Here is a 20,767-nt window from a genome sequence, read left to right on the forward strand (position 1 = left end):
GCCTCTTTGTGACATCTTATACAAGTAATAGAATATAAACAAGATCCTAATGTCACAGGTAAACTGGAGCGCTCGGTTATTACACGGGTAGAGGAGAACATCTGGAAAACCATTTTACATTTTTTCATGTTTGTCTTTATAATATCGGGGTGTTCTGTAAAAAATTTATTGTACACATAGTATGTCGGGCTCTTGTTAGTTAATCCAGACACTTATAGTTATGCAGCCACCAAGGGAGATCGATTACAATGATGGCAATGGCAGCTCCAGTCTCCTTTTAATCTAAGCTGAAGCGCCGGTATAACAGATGCACAATCTATTCCCCTGGGCTGGAATATAGGAGTCTGGGGGCAGAGCTCACACAAGGACAATCCATGGGGTAACCGAGAGTAATTACACTGTATAATAGCAACGTTCCAATGTCCATTTACATTAGTCAATTGATGTAAGTGTAGAAATGTTGAAGTCTCTTATATTAAAGACTGTTTCTGTATATAGCAAAGCACAATCCTATCTATACACCTTGTGCCTACAGCTGACCGTAAGATTGTAAGATCTGTATTTGTGCCTTAATAAAGTGTATGTACCCTGGAGTCGTGTGTCTCTGAGGAGGAAGCCGTCTGCTGTTCTATTGAAGATGGACCAACCAATCAGATTCTATTGGTTGGTCCCCTCTCCCCCCCCTCCCGGTGCACGTTTTCCAGGTCTCCTCACAGGTGACATAATTAGCTCCACCTGTGATATGGAACCTTACTGCCACCATGGCACCACCAGGAAGACTGCAGAATGCAGATGCCCCTATAACCGAACATTTCTCCTGAGGACTTATTTCTGGGCACTGCTACTATGCCAAGTGAAAGGTGAGCGTTAAGTAAGCGCCAGTCATTACCTGGCAGCACTATTATAGCGGATATATCCCTGGGCACCACTAGTCCAGTATATTACGGAGTGTTAGGGCTAATTCACACGCTCCGGGCGGCGAAACCCCCCACGGCAGGGATGGCCACAGCCCGGCAGCCGTCCCTTCCAGTGGTGGGATCCGGTTGCATGCCGTGGCCGTCCTGCGTGAATTGACACAATAGTGTCCATTGACAACTACTGTGTGCGGCACAGCTTTTGGCCATGCGAGGTTTTGCCGCCCGGCAGGAGCCGGTGCATGTGAAATAGCCCTTACAGTTACTGTTGAGACACTATTAGGACCTTATTCTGGTTGACTCGGTCATTCGCACCTAACAGAGCACGTGGGGAGCGGTGGCCGATAGACGCGCCCATGGGAACGCAAAGTGTTCATAGGTGCTTCCATGAAACCTCTGGGTGTGCCCATGGAATTGAGGCAGTGACACTGTTGCCAGGGGTGGGCTGCTTACGTCACTGGATGTCACCTGCCCGCCCTGTGCTCGTCCAGGGATCACACAAAACTAAGGCACCTAAGAGTGTCTTAGTTTGGCATGTATGCTCCACATCATTAGAATGATATGGTCCTCACCCCCTAGGCTGTGTGGGCGAATTTGCTGCGCAAAGTGGAAACGCTGCATATCAACCAGAATAAGGTCCTTAGTACGCTCCTGCCTGAAAAAGGCTGCACATTATTGGAATATCATATCATGTGATCACCTGACATCCAATCATATGGCATTCTTCAACTGGGAACGCCCGATGTTTCAGCCTGTCCCAGCTAATGTGATTGCATGTGGTTTATCCAACTCCAGTAGCTGCACAGTAAAAACCACGGTCACATTGTGGGGCGTAGGGGCTGCATTGTGCTACCTCTGTGACAAGAATTACTAATAAGGGGCAAGCAGGGAAAGGACTGATCGGTGTCACCCATCACCACTGCTGTTGATCGATTGTACAGACCCCAACAGAAATAGACATAGCGAGCCGATATACGCTGACACAGCACAGAAAGCTTTATTAGATAAGGCCCAAGAGCAGCTTCCATGACTGATACAACGTTATCACAGTCACCCAGCGGAGTCCTGCAAGTTAGGAAACTCCCAGAATCCACCTAACTCCAGATTGCAGTCACCAAGTGGAGACGGGGTTCTCCTTGTACTGTCTGTAATCAGCGTCACAGAATAGAGCCAGCTCGGTTTCATGCGCTGTGGGACACAAAATAGAGATGAACAGAAATAACCTTACGTCAAACACCGTATGCAAGGTATATGTCAACAACAATGTCTAGGCCGACAGTCAAACGTTGACAGGGCGATATGATTTTTATTTTTAAAAGACTTGTTCATACTTCAGCATCGCAGTGGTCATAGAGGGAGAATAATATAATGTGTGGAACGCAGCGATACACCACGGCCTGAGCATGGTGAACCGTGCAAGATGAGGCGACGCTTGTACAGCGTCCATCTTAAAATTAAAAAAAAAAAAACGTGAAAAACTAATGTTGACCTTTGTCCATGTCCACCTTTTGGATGTGTCAAACTTTTGGGCTGTCAATTAATAGTGGTTGACCTTTTGACGATCCACCTGAACCTAATGACCCCCGTATGCAAGAAGCCTGGGCTGAGATATTCCCACTTCAGGTGTAAGCATATTCCTGCCTGTGGCGCCTTACTGCGGTATTTCTGTCTATGGTCCTGACCTAGGCCGCAATATTCCAATCTATGGCTGCGATGTTCCTGTTCTGGACGCAGCCTTGAAGACAGATACAATCACATAGTATTTGGCAGATCAGTGGAATTATTTGAGAGGTGTAATAGTCCGGTCTACAGCCCAGCGCCAGGGTGTGATATTCCCGGCATATGGCGCCTTGCTGTCATATCCCTGCCTATAGCCCTGGGCCAGGACTGTGATATGCCCGGCTATGGAGTCTTCAGCTGTATCGCAGAGTATGGCCCTGGGCAGGGCTAAGATACTCCTGCCCTATAGCATCTGACTGTGGTATAACCATCTATGGCCCCGGGCTTCCAGCGCGAAGCTGCTATATTCCTGCCTTATGGCGCCTCGCTCTGCTATTACTGTCTATGACGCCAGGATGCGGTATTCCTGTCTATGACGCCAGGATGCGGTATTCCTGTCTATGACGCCAGGATGCGGTATTCCTGTCTATGACGCCAGAGCTGTGGTATTCCTGTCTATGACGCCAGAGCTGTGGTATTCCTGTCTATGACGCCAGGATGCGGTATTCCTGTCTATGACGCCAGAGCTGCGGTATTCCTGTCTATGACGCCAGAGCTGCGGTATTCCTGTCTATAACGCCAGAGCTGCGGTATTCCTGTCTATGACGCCAGAGCTGCGGTATTCCTGTCTATGACGCCAGAGCTGCGGTATTCCTGTCTATGACGCCAGAGCTGCGGTATTCCTGTCTATGACGCCAGAGCTGCGGTATTCCTGTCTATGACGCCAGAGCTGTGGTATTCCTGTCTATGACGCCAGAGCTGTGGTATTCCTGTCTATGACGCCAGGATGCGGTATTCCTGTCTATGACGCCAGGATGCGGTATTCCTGTCTATGACGCCAGGATGCGGTATTCCTGTCTATGACGCCAGAGCTGTGGTATTCCTGTCTATGACGCCAGAGCTGTGGTATTCCTGTCTATGACGCCAGGATGCGGTATTCCTGTCTATGACGCCAGAGCTGCGGTATTCCTGTCTATGACGCCAGAGCTGCGGTATTCCTGTCTATGACGCCAGAGCTGCGGTATTCCTGTCTATGACGCCAGAGCTGCGGTATTCCTGTCTATGACGCCAGAGCTGCGGTATTCCTGTCTATGACGCCAGAGCTGCGGTATTCCTGTCTATGACGCCAGAGCTGCGGTATTCCTGTCTATGACGCCAGAGCTGCGGTATTCCTGTCTATGACGCCAGAGCTGTGGTATTCCTGTCTATGACGCCAGAGCTGTGGTATTCCTGTCTATGACGCCAGAGCTGTGGTATTCCTGTCTATGACGCCAGAGCTGTGGTATTCCTGTCTATGACGCCAAAGCTGTGGTATTACCATGTAGGGCGGTAATATTCACGTATATGGCCCCGGGATTCGAGCGCGAAACTGCTATATTCCTGCCTTATTACGCCTCGCTCTGCTATTCCCGTCTACGACGCCAGGATGCGGTATTCCCGTCTACGATGCCAGGCCAGAGCTGCGGTATCCCATGTACGGCGGTAATATTCCCGTTTAGGATGCAGCCTTGAAGGCAGATACCATCATTTAGTACTTGGCAGATCAGTGGAATTATTCTACACTTTACATTCTTCGTTTGTCAGAACTCATCTCGCCTGATGATTAATTCATACAGCTTGAGGAATATGCAAAGCAGGATGCAAATTGGCTGCTCCTGCAGTACCTTCAAACACCTCTAATTACCCACATGGGACAGAACTCAGCTGCACAACGCTCAGAGACGTCTGAGCAGTCACCGCGCTGTCACCCCAGGTCAAGGAGCTGCCCCTTATACCGGTGGCAGCAGATTTATTCATTCTGGGCAGGACGCGGCAGACGGGTACACTGCACACGGAAACGACTGGAAGCATAACCCATCGCACCTGGCCGTGCCCAGCTAGAGAGGACGACAGGTCGGGCCAGGCAAGGACGTTCTGAGACTGGGGAAAGCAGAGCAATGACAACACAGAAAGTTTCCCAATTCCACCCAGAGCGAGTGATTAGAATGGTAACTAATGATACGTATTCCCTGTCACTGCAGACTAGTGTCACACAAGGCTTCTGTCTGTTAGTAGAAAGATAGTAGCCTGCAGCACAAGTGTAGGACAGAATGGAGCAGATTGTGTCCGACTACAATCTCCCCGCGGATAAATTCATATTTAGCTATTTATTTCCCTTCTCAGTGCTGAGGCCAGCTGCTCACACGCGACACACTAAGATCACGACCCATTCCCCTCTCCCGGAGGCTCACAGCGACCTCTCCTGGCCATCTCGCCAAACTACATTCACTTCTGGGAAACTTCTCAGAATAACAACAGGTACGCTCACGTCAGCTGCAGGCAGTCCAGGGATAACACATTATAGCTCAATCATGCATCAGGGTTACGGACAATATAGTGGAAGGAGTTCATGGCGTCAAACGTGGACTGACACCAATTTACAACAGAAGGGTTTCCCATTATAGCTTCTACGATCCTATACACCTGCACCACACTCTCCTACACCCATACGCGGTACACTGATCCTATACACCTGCACCACACTCTCCTACACCCATACACGGTACACTGATCCTATACACCTGTATCACACTCTCCTACACCCATACGCGGTACACTGATCCTATACACCTGTATCACACTCTCCTACACCCATATGCGGAACACTGATCCTATACACCTGTATCACACTCTCCTACACCCATATGCGGTACACTGATCCTATACACCTGCACCACACTCTCCTACACCCATACACGGTACACTGATCCTATACACCTGTATCACACTCTCCTACACCCATACGCAGTACACTGATCCTATACACCTGTATCACACTCTCCTACACCCATACGCGGTACACTGATCCTATACACCTGCACCACACTCTCCTACACCCATACGCGGTACACTGATCCTATACACCTGCACCACACTCTCCTACACCCATACGCGGTACACTGATCCTATACACCTGCATCACACTCTCCTACACCCATACGCGGTACACTGATCCTATACACCTGCACCACACTCTCCTACACCCATACGCGGTACACTGATCCAATACACCTGCATCACACTCTCCTACACCCATAAGCGGTACACTGATCCTATACACCTGTACCACCCTCTCCTACACCCATACGCGGTACACTGATCCAATACACCTGCACCACACACACTTACACCCATACGCGGTACACTGATCCAATACACCTGCACCACACACACTTACACCCATACGCGGTACACTGATCCAATACACCTGCACCACACACACTTACACCCATACGCGGTACACTGATCCTATACACCTGCATCACACTCTCCTACACCCATACGCGGTACACTGATCCTATACACCTGTATCACACTCTCCTACACCCATACGCGGTACACTGATCCTATACACCTGCACCACACACACTTACACCCATATGCAGTACATGGACACCAGGAAAGAGCTGTGGTATTTCCGTATATGGCCCCAGGCATACACGGATCCTATACACCCATATGTGATACATGGATCCTATACACCTGCACCACACTCGCTTACACCCATACACATTGATGCCATACACCTGCACAGTACACTGATCCTACGCACCTGCATCCCGCTCCCTCTCGTATGCTCAGCCGGCACCCCTGCATTCCGCTCCCTCTCGTATGCTCAGCCAGCACCCCTGCATCCCGCTGGCTCAGCCGGCACCCCTGCATCCCGCTGGCTCAGCCGGCACCCCTGCATCCCGCTGGCTCAGCCGGCACCCCTGCATCCCGCTGGCTCAGCCGGCACCCCTGCATCCCGCTTTCTCAGCCCGCACCCCTGCATCCCGCTGGCTCAGCCCGCACCCCTGCATCCCGCTGGCTCAGCCCGCACCCCTGCATCCCGCTGGCTCAGCCCGCCCCCCTGCATCCCGCTTGCTCTCACCTGTAAGCTTAGCCAAAAATACACATAAAGCTACATGATGGGCTTACATGCTGTGCTGCAGGTGTGGCGGTCACATTCAGAAGGGTCACTATAAATGTTATAGTATTAGGGATAACATCTTACCAACGCCGGCCTCTCGCAAGGACTGACCACTCCGCAAGATCAGCTTATTGTCATCCTCCAGACCCACCACCAGTTCATTGGTCTGGAATATAGAATGAAAACTGCATGAACTCTACCAGCCCAGTATGAGGGGATGCCAATCACTGTGTCCATGAGAAGCCAGATCTGTGCTACCAGGTGAGACACCACTGGGGGTTCGGGCCGTCAGTGGATAATTAGATGTAGTAACTGCACGCTCTGCAACGTTACTGCTATCGTAGAGAACACGAGCGCACAAGGCACCAATGATCCCACTGTTAGTAACATGGGGAAATGGTGATCATCTGGTGGAAGACATGGCCGCAAAACACGTTACATACATACGTGACTCAGAATAGCGCAGATACCTTTGATCCATGCGCCTGATGAATGATTTTCATGGTATCTGCAGAAAAGATAAATCTATATGAAGAGAGGCAATAATAGTAATGACACCAAGCATTAAGTTACTGCAGCTCTGTCAGATGTCTCCGAAGCCCTGAGTTAGGCCCTCTTTACAGGCCATACCTATAACCAGCAGGTACATTATACCATACGTGTATAACAGAACTCACCATACGAGTGCTTCTTAAATGGAGGCGGTAATCCGTCCCGTGCAGCAATGTCTGGAATGTAAAGCAGATCAGTGGATTTACATTAAATGCTGGGAACTCTACATCGCTGGAAATTGTGCTACAGCCCCTGCCCCCGGTAGTAATGACAGGTACAGCGCTACGGCAACTGCCCCGGTAGGAATAAAGGGCACAGTGCTACAGCACCTGTCCCCATACCCCCAACATTGCACATATAGCACTACAGTGCCCGTACCCCCAACATTGCACATATAGCACTACAGTGCCTGGAATATATATCACATATAGCGCTACAGTACCTGGGATATATCACATATAGTGCTACAGTACCTGGGATATATTGCATATAGTGCTACAGTACCTGGGATATATCACATATAGTGCTACAGTACCTGGGATATATTGCATATAGTGCTACAGTACCTGGAATATACACGGCACCCACGATAATTAGTCGCATCGCATGCCATACACCCGATGGCATGCGATGCGATTTTGACCCATATACGATATTAAATTGTATAAGCACACTAATGGGTGCTTACAATGCTTAAATGCACCCCCACGCCACCCCCCCCCCCCCCCAAGTATAAACGTGAACCCGAAGCATGGCGAGCACAGCGAGCCAGCGAGGGGCGGCGGTACGCGTCCTACAACCTTTTCATACCCCCACTATCCACGTCGGTGTAGAGTTGATTTTATAAAGTGTGGCGAGCGCAGCTGGGGGGGGGGGGGCCTTTATGGAGTGAGCAGCTTAGGCGGAGGAATGAGAGATGGGCGAATAGAAGGCAGTACTACACAAAGTGAGCAGCTTAGGCGGTGGAATGGGAGCGGGGCAAATAGAAGGAAGGCAGTACTACACGGAGTAAGCAGCTTAGGTGGAGGAACGGGAGCTGGGCAAATAGACGGAAGGCAGTACTACACGAAGTGAGCAGGTTAGGCGGAGGAATGGGAGCTGGACAAATAGACGGAAGGCAGTACTACACGAAGTGAGCAGCTTAGGCGGAGGAATGGGAGCTGGGCAAATAGAAGGAAGGCAGTACTACACGGAGTGAGCAGCTTAGGCGGAGGAATGGGAGCTGGGCAAATAGACGGAAGGCAGTACTACACGGAGTGAGCAGGTTAGGTGGAGGAATAGGAGCTGGGCAAATAGAAGGAAGGCAGTACTACACGGAGTGCGCAGCTTAGGCGGAGGAATGGGAGCTGGGCGAATAGAAGGAAGGCAGTACTACACGAAGTGAGCAGGTTAGATGGAGGAGTGGAAGCTGGGCAAATAGAAGGAAGGCAGTACTACACGGAGTTAACCGCTCAGGCGGAGGAATGGGAGCTGGGCAAATAGATGGAAGGCAGTACTACACGGAGTGAGCTGGTTAGGCGGAGGAATGGGAGCTGGGCAAATAGATGGAAGGCAGTACTACACGGAGTGAGCTGGTTAGGCGGAGGAATGGGAGCTGGGCAAATAGAAGGAAGGCAGTACTACACGGAGTGAGCCGCTCGGGCAGAGGAATGGGAGATGGGCAAATAGACGGAAGGCAGTACTACACGGAGTGAGCAGCTTAGGCGGAGGAATGGAAGCTGGGCAAATAGAAGGAAGGCAGTACTACACGGAGTGAGCAGCTTAGGCGGAGGAATGGGAGCTGGGCAAATAGACGGAAGGCAGTACTACACGGAGTGAGCAGGTTAGGTGGAGGAATAGGAGCTGGGCAAATAGAAGGAAGGCAGTACTACACGGAGTGCGCAGCTTAGGCGGAGGAATGGGAGCTGGGCAAATAGACGGAAGGCAGTACTACACGGAGTGAGCAGCTTAGGCGGTGGAATGAGAGCTGGGCGAATAGAAGGAAGGCAGTACTACACGAAGTGAGCAGGTTAGATGGAGGAGTGGAAGCTGGGCAAATAGAAGGAAGGCAGTACTACACGGAGTTAACCGCTCAGGCGGAGGAATGGGAGCTGGGCAAATAGATGGAAGGCAGTACTACACGGAGTGAGCTGGTTAGGTGGAGGAATGGGCGAATAGATGGAAGGCAGTACTACACGAACTGAGCAGCTCAGGCGGAGGAATGGAAGCTGGGCAAATAGAAGGAAGGCAGTACTACACGGAGTGAGCAGGTTAGGTGGAGGAATAGGAGCTGGGCAAATAGAAGGAAGGCAGTACTACACGGAGTGAGCTGGTTAGGTGGAGGAATGGGCGAATAGATGGAAGGCAGTACTACACGAAGTGAGCAGCTCAGGCGGAGGAATGGGAGATGGGCAAATAGAAGGAAGGCAGTACTACACAAAGGGGTTTATTCTAGTTCATTCTTTCTGACAAAATCCTTCTTAGATGGACAAAACCATGTGCACTGCAGGGGGGCAGATGTAACATGTGCAGAGAGAATTAGATTTGGGTGAGTTATTTTGTTTCTGTGCAGGGAAAATATCAGATTTTTACCTGATAATGTGTTTTCCTCTACTCCACCATGGCAGCCATTACTTGTGGGTTCCTTCCCCTATTGGGTAGCTTTGGAAAGGAAAAAAAGACGCCCCTTCTCCATATAAGGCTCCTCCTCCTTCCTTCTGTGTCTTTCATTTCTAGCTCTCAAACACAAACAGTTAATTGCATACAAAAAACAAGATCATCTCCCGGGTTGGGAACTATGCTGCCATGGTGGAGTAGAGGAAAACACATTATCAGGTAAAAATCTAATATTTCCTCTACCTCCCCCATGGCAGCCATTACTTGTGGGAAATGCCCCAGCAGTTAAATTTTCACTGGGCCGGGATACATATACAAAATCATATAATAATTACTTATCTAAAAAATACTCTTCCTTTTTTTTTTTTTTTTTCATATTACCGCAGATAAGACCTTCCTTCGAAACTTGGCATCTGCCGAAGACATGACATCTACCCTGTAGTGCCTTGTAAATGTGTGCACGGACGACCACCCTGCTGCTTTGCACAGGTCTGATATGGAAGCCGCACCTTTCTCCGCCCATGAGGTTGCTACTGCCCTCGTGGAATGCGCCTTCAGATCTTCTGGAGGTACCTGATTGCTAGCTTTATACGCTTCTACAATGCAGCTTTTTATCCATCGTGCGATTGTTACCTTGGAAGCTGCCTCCCCCTTGTTCTTCCCCTCAGTTAGTACAAACAGGTTTTTGGTCTTCCTAACTTTCTTCGACCTCTCTAGATAAACTTTTAATACTCTGACTACGTCTAGTTTGTTCAGCCTGTCCTCTTTCATGTTTGCTGGTTTCGCACAAAAAGATGGTAATACGATCTCTTGATTTACGTGAAAATCCGATACTACTTTGGGTAAGAACATGGGGTTTGTTCGCATTACGACCTTGTCTTCGAACATATTCATAAACGGCTCTTCTGCCCAGAGGGCCTGTAGTTCTGAAACCCTTCTAGCAGACGTTATGGCTACTAGGAATGCCACTTTCCATGATAGAATTCTTAATGATATTTCTTGAATGGGCTCGAATGGATCCTGCGTAAGAGCGTTGAGAACTAGGTTCAGATCCCATGGAGCTATAGGTTGATGAAAACGTGGCCTTATTTTCTTGGCTGCTTGTAAAAAATCTTTGAATATACTTGTTACTGGCGATATTGATGTCCAACATGGCTGACAGCGCTGATATTTGCACCTTCAAAGTGCTAACTGCTAATTGTTTTTCCAACCCTTTTTGCAAAAACTCTAAAATAGTAGATATTTGCTCCGGTAATCTCTTATTTTCCTTGCACCAATATGTATACTTGAGCCATACTTTATAATAAGATTTGGAGGTAGACGTTTTCCTGGCTTTTAGTAAGGTATTCACCACCTGCTCCGAAAACCCTTGGCCTACCAGCGCCCTGGTTTCAGTAGCCACGCCATCAAGTTTCAATCCTCCGGTTGGTGCCTCTTTACTTTGCCTTGAACGAGTAAGTCTGGTCTTTTTGGGAGCTTCCACGGCCCGTCCACCGCCAGACGTAGAAGCTGAGCAAACCATGCCCTTCTGGGCCAGTACGGCAGAATCGCAATCACGGTTGCCCCTTCCTTTTGTACCTTTCTTAGAAACCTTGGTATTATCGGGAATGGAGGGAACGCATATCCCAGTTCCTTCGGCCATTCCGCCGTCAAAGCATCCCACTGCTCTGCCCGTGGGTCCCGAAATCTGGAAAAATACCTGTTGACCTTCTTGTTCTGGTATGTTGCCATCAGGTCTATCTTCGGATTGCCCCATATCTTTGTTAGTGTCCTGAACACTTCTGTGTTTAGGCCCCATTCGCCTGGCAGGCACATTGTCCTGCTCAGACCATCTGCCACTACATTTTCCTTGCCTGCGAGATACACCGCCCGTATATTCGCCACGTTGTTCTCCGCCCAGGCAAACAGTTCTTCTGCTTCTTTCATCATTTGAAGGCTGTGGGTGCCCCCTTGTTTGTTCACATAAGACACCACGACCTGGTTGTCTGACCTGACTATCACCTCTTTGTCGATGAGCTCGCTCTGAAAAACTCTTGCATGCACATAGGACCGCTTTCATTTCCCTGAGATTGGAGTGTTTCCTCCTCTCTTCGTCTATCCATGCTCCTTGAGCTGTCTGGTCTTGACACACTGCTCCCCATCCTATCCTGCTTGCGTCCGTGGTAACCACCACCTGACCCATCTTTGCGAAGGACCTTCCTCTTTCTAGTCTGCGGCTGCATGACCACCACTTTATGTCCTCCTTCGCCCTCTTCGTTAATACTATCCTTTGTGTTAGGTTCTTGCTGACCCCATTCCACTGTGATAGGAAGCATCTCTAAAGCTTTCTGGTATGAAACCTTGCCCATTGGACAGCCTCCAGAGCCGACGCCATGAGCCCTAGCATCTTCATACACAGCTCCGCCGATATGACAACCCTGCCTAGCGTCGATCTCATGGTCTGTACCATCTTTTGCTGTCTTTCCTGACTCAAACTTACTTTCATATCTTGCGTATCCAGTATCACCCCTAGATACTTTATCCGGTTTGTAGGTTCCAGCTGGCTTTTCTTCTGGTTTATCAACCAGCCGTGTTCTGTTAGGTACTGCATTGTCCTGCTGGTGTGTTTTACCACCAAGTCCCTTGTTTCCGCCATTATCAGTAAGTCGTCTAGATATGGCCAGACCACTATCCCCTCTTTTCTCAAGTTCGCAATTATCACAATCAGTACCTTGGTAAACGTCCTGGGGGATGTGGCTAACCCAAACGGAAGCGCCGTGAACTGGTAGCTTACTCCTTCGACGCAAAATCTCAAATACTTTTGATGCCCCTTGAATATAGGTACATGCAGGTACGCGTCTTTGAGGTCTATAGAGGTCATGTATGAACCTCTTCTTAAGTCTGGGAGTATACTCTTCACTGACTCCATTTTGAACGACCTTACTTTCAGGAATTGATTCAGTTTCCGTAAGTCCAATATCGTCCTGTAACCTCCGGACGCTTTTTGAACCACAAAGAAGCGGGAATGCCAACCTGTCCCCACTTGATCTCGGGGAGTTCTTATCACTACCCCTTGATCTATCATCTCTCTTAGACTTGTCAACAGGGCTCCCCTTTCTGACGAGTCTTTTGGTATGGGAGATTCTGTAAAGAAGTTTCCTGGAATCTTCCCGAACTCCAATTTGTATCCTGTCCTTATTATTTCGAGGACCCACTTGTCCGTCGTGGACCTCTCCCAGGTGCTTATATATCTCAGCAACCTGGCTCCTACCGCCTGTAGCTTGGCGTCATTGTGAGCTTTGTCCTGTGGCAAATTTATTCTCTCTTCCCCTTTGGGAACGAAAATTTGCCCTAGATGACCAATTACTCCTGCGAAATCCTCTACCTGGTCGGTAGCTCCTCGCTTCTCTATATTCCTGTGGCTGGTACTTAAAAGACCTGTTCACTGCAGTTTTCTTAATCACCTTCTCCTGTGGAAGCCAAACCGATTTCCCTCCGGATATCTTTGTTATAATTTGGTCTAGCTGTGTTCCAAATAAATAGTCACCTTGGAAAGGAAGCGACAATAAATTTATCTTGGATTGCACGTCTGCTGCCCAAGGTTTGAGCCAGAGTGCTCTCCTAACTACTGTTGCTGTAGCATTTGCCCTTGCTGTCAGTCTCATAGTGTCTAAGGAAGCCTCGCACAAGAATTCGACGGCCAGCTGAATATTCTGCACTGTTTTAAGCATATCTGACCTTCTTAAACCATCCATCATATCTGCTTCCAGCTGCTGGCACCACTCACGCAATACCCTGGATGTGGTCGCCATAGAGGCCGCAGGCTTCATAGCTGCCCCCAAAGTCAGGTGCTGTTTTCTCAGCCCCAGCTCTACTCTCCATAGGGTCTTTAAATATGTTTGCGTCTTCGAGAGGCAATGTCGTCTTTTTCGATATCCTAGCGATAGCTGCGTCGACCTTAGGAACCTCATCCCAAGTGGACGTCTGATCTTTAGGGAATGGATACATCTTACCTATCTTTGCCGGTACCGTAATTTTTTTATCCGGATGTTTCCACTCATCCGATACCATATCTTTTAGGGTCTGAGATAAAGGAAATGTTTTCCCTTTCTTTCTCTTATCGCGGAACAGTAGCTCCTGGAGTTTCACTTCCTCCTGCGCATCCTCAATATTCAAGGATTTGTGTATCAACGTTAGAAGGTTTTCCACCATGTCGGCATTGAAATCATTTTCTGATTTATCTACCACTAGCTCCTCAGCCTCATCTGCCGCTGTATCTGCTATTTCTTCACCAGACTCTGCTGAAGCTTCGCTTACTCTGGAGCGACTTCTCTTCCCTGTGCTCTTTGCCAGATCTTTTTTGGCCACAAAAGTGTCGGCAAGCGCCGTCTTCAACATGTCGACCAACCCCGACATCTGTGATAGGGGTAACAACTGCGGTGTCTTGCATTTTTCGCATACACTCCCCATGTACTTGTCTGGCAATGATAAATTACACATAAGACATTTTGCCGTGTGCAATTTCTTGTGTCTGGATTTCTCTCCTTTATCCTTGCTGTTATCTGATCTGTATAACAATATACAATTATCAGCCGATTCCGTTATTCTCATAACCATGCTCAAAAAAAAAAAAATGTACTTCTTGTGGCTTACCCTGACTTTTGACTGATCTGCCTCCTCTCCTCTTCCATGCTTGTACTGACCCTTAAGGCTGTCTACAATACAACATGCCTATATCAGGGTATTTGTACCATATAAATTACTTCCATAATTGGTAGTGGAGAAAAACCAGCACACTCACCACCTTCTGAGTATAGCTGCTTCCAATCCCTCAGGACCTGCTGTAGCTGCCTTCCTTCGTTGGTGGTACAGCGTTTTGCCATTTTACTTTGTTTCCTTATATCAGCGCTTCCACGCGTCACCGGCCCCCGCGTCATCCGCCTGCGCCAGTGCTGCGTCCTGACGTCCGTCAGACGCCGCGTCTCGGAGCGTCACTCCATCTGCTCCCATAAGTGCCACGCTGTCCGGCCGCAATGCGGCCTGCTCTCCTCCTTTGTCACCCGCGGCCTGCCGCGGGTGACGACGTCCGCCCGGTCTCACCTGGATTCCGGGCAGGAGACCTCCACCACGCCTCCTTGGACGCCACCGCTTGTTTAGCCGCCCAAACCTGAGGACGGCCTGCGGCTTCCTGAGGTTTCACCAGCTACCTGGCTACTTCGTCCCCACCTGAACGCTCCAGGCGACGGTGGGAACCAGATCCACTTCACAGGGTAAGCCACTCAAAAACAAACCACCTGCTACCCTTTGGGAAAGGAAAAAAAGACACAGAAGGAAGGAGGAGGAGCCTTATATGGAGAAGGGGCGTCTTTTTTTCCTTTCCAAAGCTACCCAATAGGGGAAGAACCCACAAGTAATGGCTGCCATGGGGGAGGTAGAGGAAATACTGACTGCATGATTTTACACTTCAATATAGATCTCACTTTGAAGAAAAACCCCACCCAAATCTAATTCTCTCTGCACAAGTTACATCTGCCCCACCCGCAGTGCACATGGTTTTGTCCATCTAAGAAGGATTTTGTCAGAAAGAATGGACTAGAATAACCCCCAAAGTGAGCAGCTTAGGCGGAGGAATTGGAGCTGGGCGAATGGAAGGAAAGCAGTACTACACGGAGTTAGCAGCTTAGGCGGAGGAATGGGAGCTGGGCAAATAGAAGGAAGGCAGTACTACACGAAGTGAGCAGGTTAGGCGGAGGAATGGGAGCTGGGCAAATAGAAGGAAGGCAGTACTACACGAAGTGAGCAGGTTAGGCGGAGGAATGGGAGCTGGGCAAATAGAAGGAAGGCAGTACTACACGGAGTGAGCAGCTTAGGCGGAGGAATGAGAGCTGGGCAAATAGACGGAAGGCAGTACTACACGGAGTGAGCAGGTTAGGTGGAGGAATGGGAGCTGGGCAAATAGAAGGAAGGCAGTACTACACGGAGTGAGCAGCTTAGGCGGAGGAATGGGAGCTTGGCAAATAGACGGAAGGCAGTACTACACGGAGTGAGCAGCTTAGGCGGTGGAATGAGAGCTGGGCGAATAGAAGGAAGGCAGTACTACACGAAGTGAGCAGGTTAGGTGGAGGAGTGGGAGCTGGGCAAATAGAAGGAAGGCAGTACTACACGGAGTGAGCCGCTCAGGCGGAGGAATGGGAGCTGGGCAAATAGATGGAAGGCAGTACTACACGGAGTGAGCTGGTTAGGTGGAAGAATGGGCGAATAGATGGAAGGCAGTACTACACGAAGTGAGCAGGTTAGGTGGAGGAATGGGAGATGGGCAAATAGAAGGAAGGCAGTACTACACGGAGTGAGCCGCTCGGGCGGAGGAAATGGAGATGGGCGAATAGAAGGAAGGCAGTACTACACAAAGGGGTTTATTCTAGTTCATTCTTTCTGACAAAATCCTTCTTAGATGGACAAAACCATGTGCACTGCAGGGGGGCAGATGTAACATGTGCAGAGAGAATTAGATTTGGGTGAGTTATTTTGTTTCTGTGCAGGGAAAATACTGACTGCATGATTTTACACTTCAATATAGATCTCACTTTGAAGAAAAACCCCACCCAAATCTAATTCTCTCTGCACAAGTTACATCTGCCCCACCCGCAGTGCACATGGTTTTGTCCATCTAAGAAGGATTTTGTCAGAAAGAATGGACTAGAATAACCCCCAAAGTGAGCAGCTTAGGCGGAGGAATTGGAGCTGGGCGAATAGAAGGAATGCAGTACTACATGGATTGAATCATATGGACACGTGCTGTGGACACAGTTACCCGTGTGAGTGGTCGCACAACATACTAGAGAGGAACCTGTGCACTAGGAGATTGACCTTACCTTTCTTAATATGTTCTAAGAATTCCTGCACCGTCTGATCCAGAATGACGTCATGATAGACAACTGGGCGGAAGTTGCGGTGCTGAAAGGATCGGACCAGACGTACAGTGACCGTCACTTCCTGGGACATCTGACCTCAGAACTGGAGGAAACAGGACACACATGTAATTAATGCAGAGCACATATGTGAGTGCTGGGCTGCTAATATATATATATATATATATATATATATATATACACACACACATATATATATATACAGAGATACAGCCATCATCACACAAACATCCAACATAAACACCCTACCCCCTCTCACAATGGTTTCTGGCACCTACTAGAACAGGGCTGGGCAATTGCGGCTGTTGATGAACTATACATCCCAGCATGCCTTGCATCAGTTTCAGCATGGCCACATAGCAAACTAATGCAAAGCATCCTGGGATGTGTAGTTCAACAACATCTGGAGGGCCAGTGTTGCCCAGCCCTGTACTAGAATGTAAACTCTTTCATACAAGGCTACCTTTATTTTCCATTTCAGGTCACTGTACAGTATTTCTCTGTACTGTGACCCCATCCACGTAGTGGACCCCATTATATGTTGGTGTTTTATTAATAAAGAAACATGAATAGCCCAAACCACCCCATGGGAAGTAAATCTGGGGTAGCCCAAGGCCAACACCCCAAACCTATACAGAATTAGATGAATATGCATCGTAGATATAGTCTATAGCACATCATATACCCCACACAGTGCGTCCCACCATGTACACCACAGACATTAACCGCGTAGCCCCACAGTGCACACCACATTCACTAGCCCCTCTGGGCATGTACATTGTGCCTGATTCAGACCCGTTCGCTGGGCTGCAAATCTGCAGCCCAAACAATTATCAAAACACTGCACATGCACCCAGATCAGGGCGTATGTGCAAGGACTCCCCTGCGATGAAAGCCAGAGGTTTATTTTCACTGGCCTACGCAAGGCGATAGACAGGCGGCCAGCATTTGGGGGTGGCACCCAGCCGTTAATGGGAGGGTCAGGGAAAAAACCTGCAGATGTGGACACCTGTTTTCAGGGAGGGCCTCGGATGTCACCTCCGGCCCTGATCTGCCGGTTTCATCGCAGCGGCCGAGTAATAAGTCCAGGGCTATTTAGACACTAATGGATTTGGAAATAACAGCAGCCCATTCGCAGGCTTGCACAGGGCAGGTTTTTACTCTGACAGGGGTGGCTATGTGATCGCAGGTCTCTTCTGTTTAGCAGCCCTGCAATAGGGTCTGAATCAGGCCCATTGTGTAGCCCACAGGGAACATCATAAGCAGCTCCACATTTCAAGCCTTACACTGTACATTGAATTCACTGTATACCACACAGGACACACACATTGTGGTATACCACATTCACTGCATACACAATGTAGCAACACAGGGCACACACCACGCAGGCTCACCGGCCCCATACCACGCAGGCTCACGGGCCACTGGCCCCACACCACGCAGGCTCTTTAAGGAACAGCTAGAGATACCTATGTGACAGGACGTACACTGAAACGTCCCTGCTATTAGTATGATACATAAACGCACATAGGCACGTACGCTCACGCTGCCCTTACACACGTGTAGCCCGCTCACTCATGGCCTAGGCACGGATTACACAGACGACAGACCTCCCGTGATACTCTCAGTCTGGCTGCGTTGGTCGCTATGGTGACAGAAGGACGGGCCGGGGCGGCTGTAAAGCAGGGCGTACTGTGGAAGCGAGGCTTGGAACAGCGTCATGACGTCACCACAAGCTTGTATTGTACTCTGTCCCCAAAGTGCGGTCGGCCGCCATTTTCCCGAAGATTGTAGCTGTGTGAAGTGTATAATTATAGATTGAATTCGGGAAAATGGCGCTGGTGACGGTGACAGTTTTTTCAGTAAAAAAGTTTCATATTATCACTAGAAAGGGGATTGTCGTCTAACTCCTCTCTCCGTATACTAGCTGCAAGGGAGTGATCAGTGCAAGGGAGTGATTTACCTCACAGACTCCAGCTGAGATTTCATTACACATACACAACATGCTGACATTCCCTCTTCTATAATAGTTTAATGTTAATACAATGCACAGGCTTTTCACGATAGTATCCCTTAATGGCCCTGCCTTAAGCAGCCCATACACGCTGCGATGCGGGCTGTGCGTTATGTGCTTTGAGGTACGCACTCCCGCGGCACCTCATCGCACAGTACAAAAAGTACTATTTTGTACTTCGTTTTCATCACATTGCATAACGCATGCATAGGCAATGCAATGCAATGTGATGCGTGCTTGTTAAGCACGGAACGCACGCCCGTATCGGGACGTGTATGGGCAGCATAATTCAGATCTGATCGCAGTACACATTTGTTCTCAAAATGGGCAAAACCCTGTGCACTGCAGGTGGGGCAGATGTAACATGTGCAGAGAGATACATTTGTATACCTCCCAACATGACCCTCTCCAGGAGGGACACATTGCTCTGTTTCTGGACTTCCCTCTGAATGAATAACTGCCATCACCTGTGTTGAAGTACACTTTGCCTATCAATTACCCTATTCGACACAGGTGATGGCAATCATGCATTCAGAGGAAAGTCCAGGAGCAGAGCAATGTGTCCCTCCTGGAGAGGGTCATGTTGGGAGGTATGCATTTGGGTGGGGTGTGTTGAAACTGAAATCTAAATTGCAGTGCAAAAATAATGCAGCCACTTCAGGGAGAAAATACTATTTTCCTGGACTTCCCTGGTAATGTATGATTGCCATCACCTGTGGGGGAAACACCTTTCTTATCCCCACACAGGTGATGGCAATCACTGACTGTTCGGCGGCGGCGATACAGCTATCACGCTGTTACCAGCGCCCACCTGACTTTGCTCCAAGTGAAACTCTTCCTGATACGGAAACATTTTGGGCAGACCAGACCAGCGCCAGCGGGCACTGACCCGCCAGGTACCTCCATTCACATATTTCAACTGCTACATATTATCTTCACCATACGGTGAAACTCCCCCTCTATATCACGCTGCGCCCCTTCTACCTGACAATTAGTCTCTGCAGCGCAACCACCCATTGTCATCTCCTACTTCTCTATGATAAAAGGTGACACCAATTGCATTTTTCCTGTACTAGTATAACCTGTGCATTGTATATAACAGGACCTGTGATATATACCAGTACTTGAATATATTCTATGATCCTGGTGATCAACGGCACAGGATACAAGGGATATCAATTACACCTATGTGCTTGCTCATGTTCTTTATTATTTACTAAACCAGCTGGGTGGGAATACTGTCCAGAACATCACTGTGGCAACACTGTCCAGAATATCACTGGACACTCTAAATGCACCTTTGTTCAGTCTGACATGCATTGGTGATAACACAATCGCATAAATTGTGTATAACATTGTTCATTAATCACTGTTTATCTATTTCTACTATTTTTTCATTCATCATTTCATCATTTGTTCATCATTATATGATAATATTTGGTTACTAACAGCGCAGGATAAAAGGGACACTAATAGTGTGCAGTATCGTGCATCATTACAGAGCATCCCACGCTTGCAGCCTCGCATGCAGGTGTACTAATCCAGCGTATTATTGTCTAGTGTGCAGTAGCATTCACTGTCACAGAGCATCTTACGCCTGAATTTCTGTGTGACTCATTATGTATTACTGTACCTCTGTCTCCACCAGTGCATTTGCTTTGGGACTCTGATTTATTGCACTGTCCCTCTGCGATTGACAAAACACAGCACTGTACCACACAACCCCCGAATCTACTCTGGTGCTCGTGTAATCTCTTCATGTCACCAGTTAGACCAACCGAATAGGGGGCACATTTATCCCTCCGAAAAGGGCCACCTATCCCGCATTCCTTCTCCTTATCTTCTTTCTGGCCCTCTATTTCGTGAGTTGAGCACCACCAGGTCATCACTCTCAACCCCCATCTGATATCATATGATGGAGGATAGTAGAAGGACTTGGTGACTGCAACAATCTCAATATCTTTTTCTTCTCCTACTCGTCACTCTCTCATTCACTATCAGACCGGACCCTTCCTGCAATACTTAATGTAACAGGCTGCGGTATCTTTCTGTTTCTGGAAAGCAGAAGTGATCTTTGGTCCAACATGTCATCCCTATGCTGTTCCGCCTGATA

The 20,767-nt window shown here is 48.8% G+C and overlaps 1 protein-coding gene across 7 annotated transcripts; it reads right to left on the reverse strand.

The window, feature by feature from the left end:
• Positions 1-1,887: 1,887 nt before the first annotated feature.
• Positions 1,888-18,389, reverse strand: C7H2orf76 (chromosome 7 C2orf76 homolog). 7 transcript variants are annotated; one of them, XM_083154296.1, is made up of 6 exons: positions 18,251-18,389; positions 16,584-16,725; positions 7,263-7,313; positions 7,056-7,093; positions 6,670-6,751; positions 1,888-2,102 (listed from the first exon to the last, which is right to left on the reverse strand). In XM_083154296.1, exons 2-6 carry the CDS (start codon positions 16,711-16,713, stop codon positions 2,026-2,028), a joined length of 378 nt encoding a protein of 125 aa, XP_083010422.1. In that variant the 5' UTR covers positions 16,714-16,725; positions 18,251-18,389; the 3' UTR covers positions 1,888-2,025. The 7 variants fall into 7 exon arrangements, with proteins under 7 accessions (XP_083010422.1, XP_083010425.1, XP_083010423.1 ...); XM_083154299.1 differs by having other exon boundaries at positions 18,197-18,321; XM_083154297.1 differs by having other exon boundaries at positions 18,180-18,320.
• Positions 18,390-20,767: the final 2,378 nt, after the last annotated feature.

The sequence above is a fragment of the Crinia signifera genome, chromosome 7 (assembly GCF_055691185.1).
Source record: "Crinia signifera chromosome 7, ASM5569118v1, whole genome shotgun sequence".
Lineage (NCBI taxonomy): Eukaryota > Metazoa > Chordata > Amphibia > Anura > Myobatrachidae > Crinia > Crinia signifera.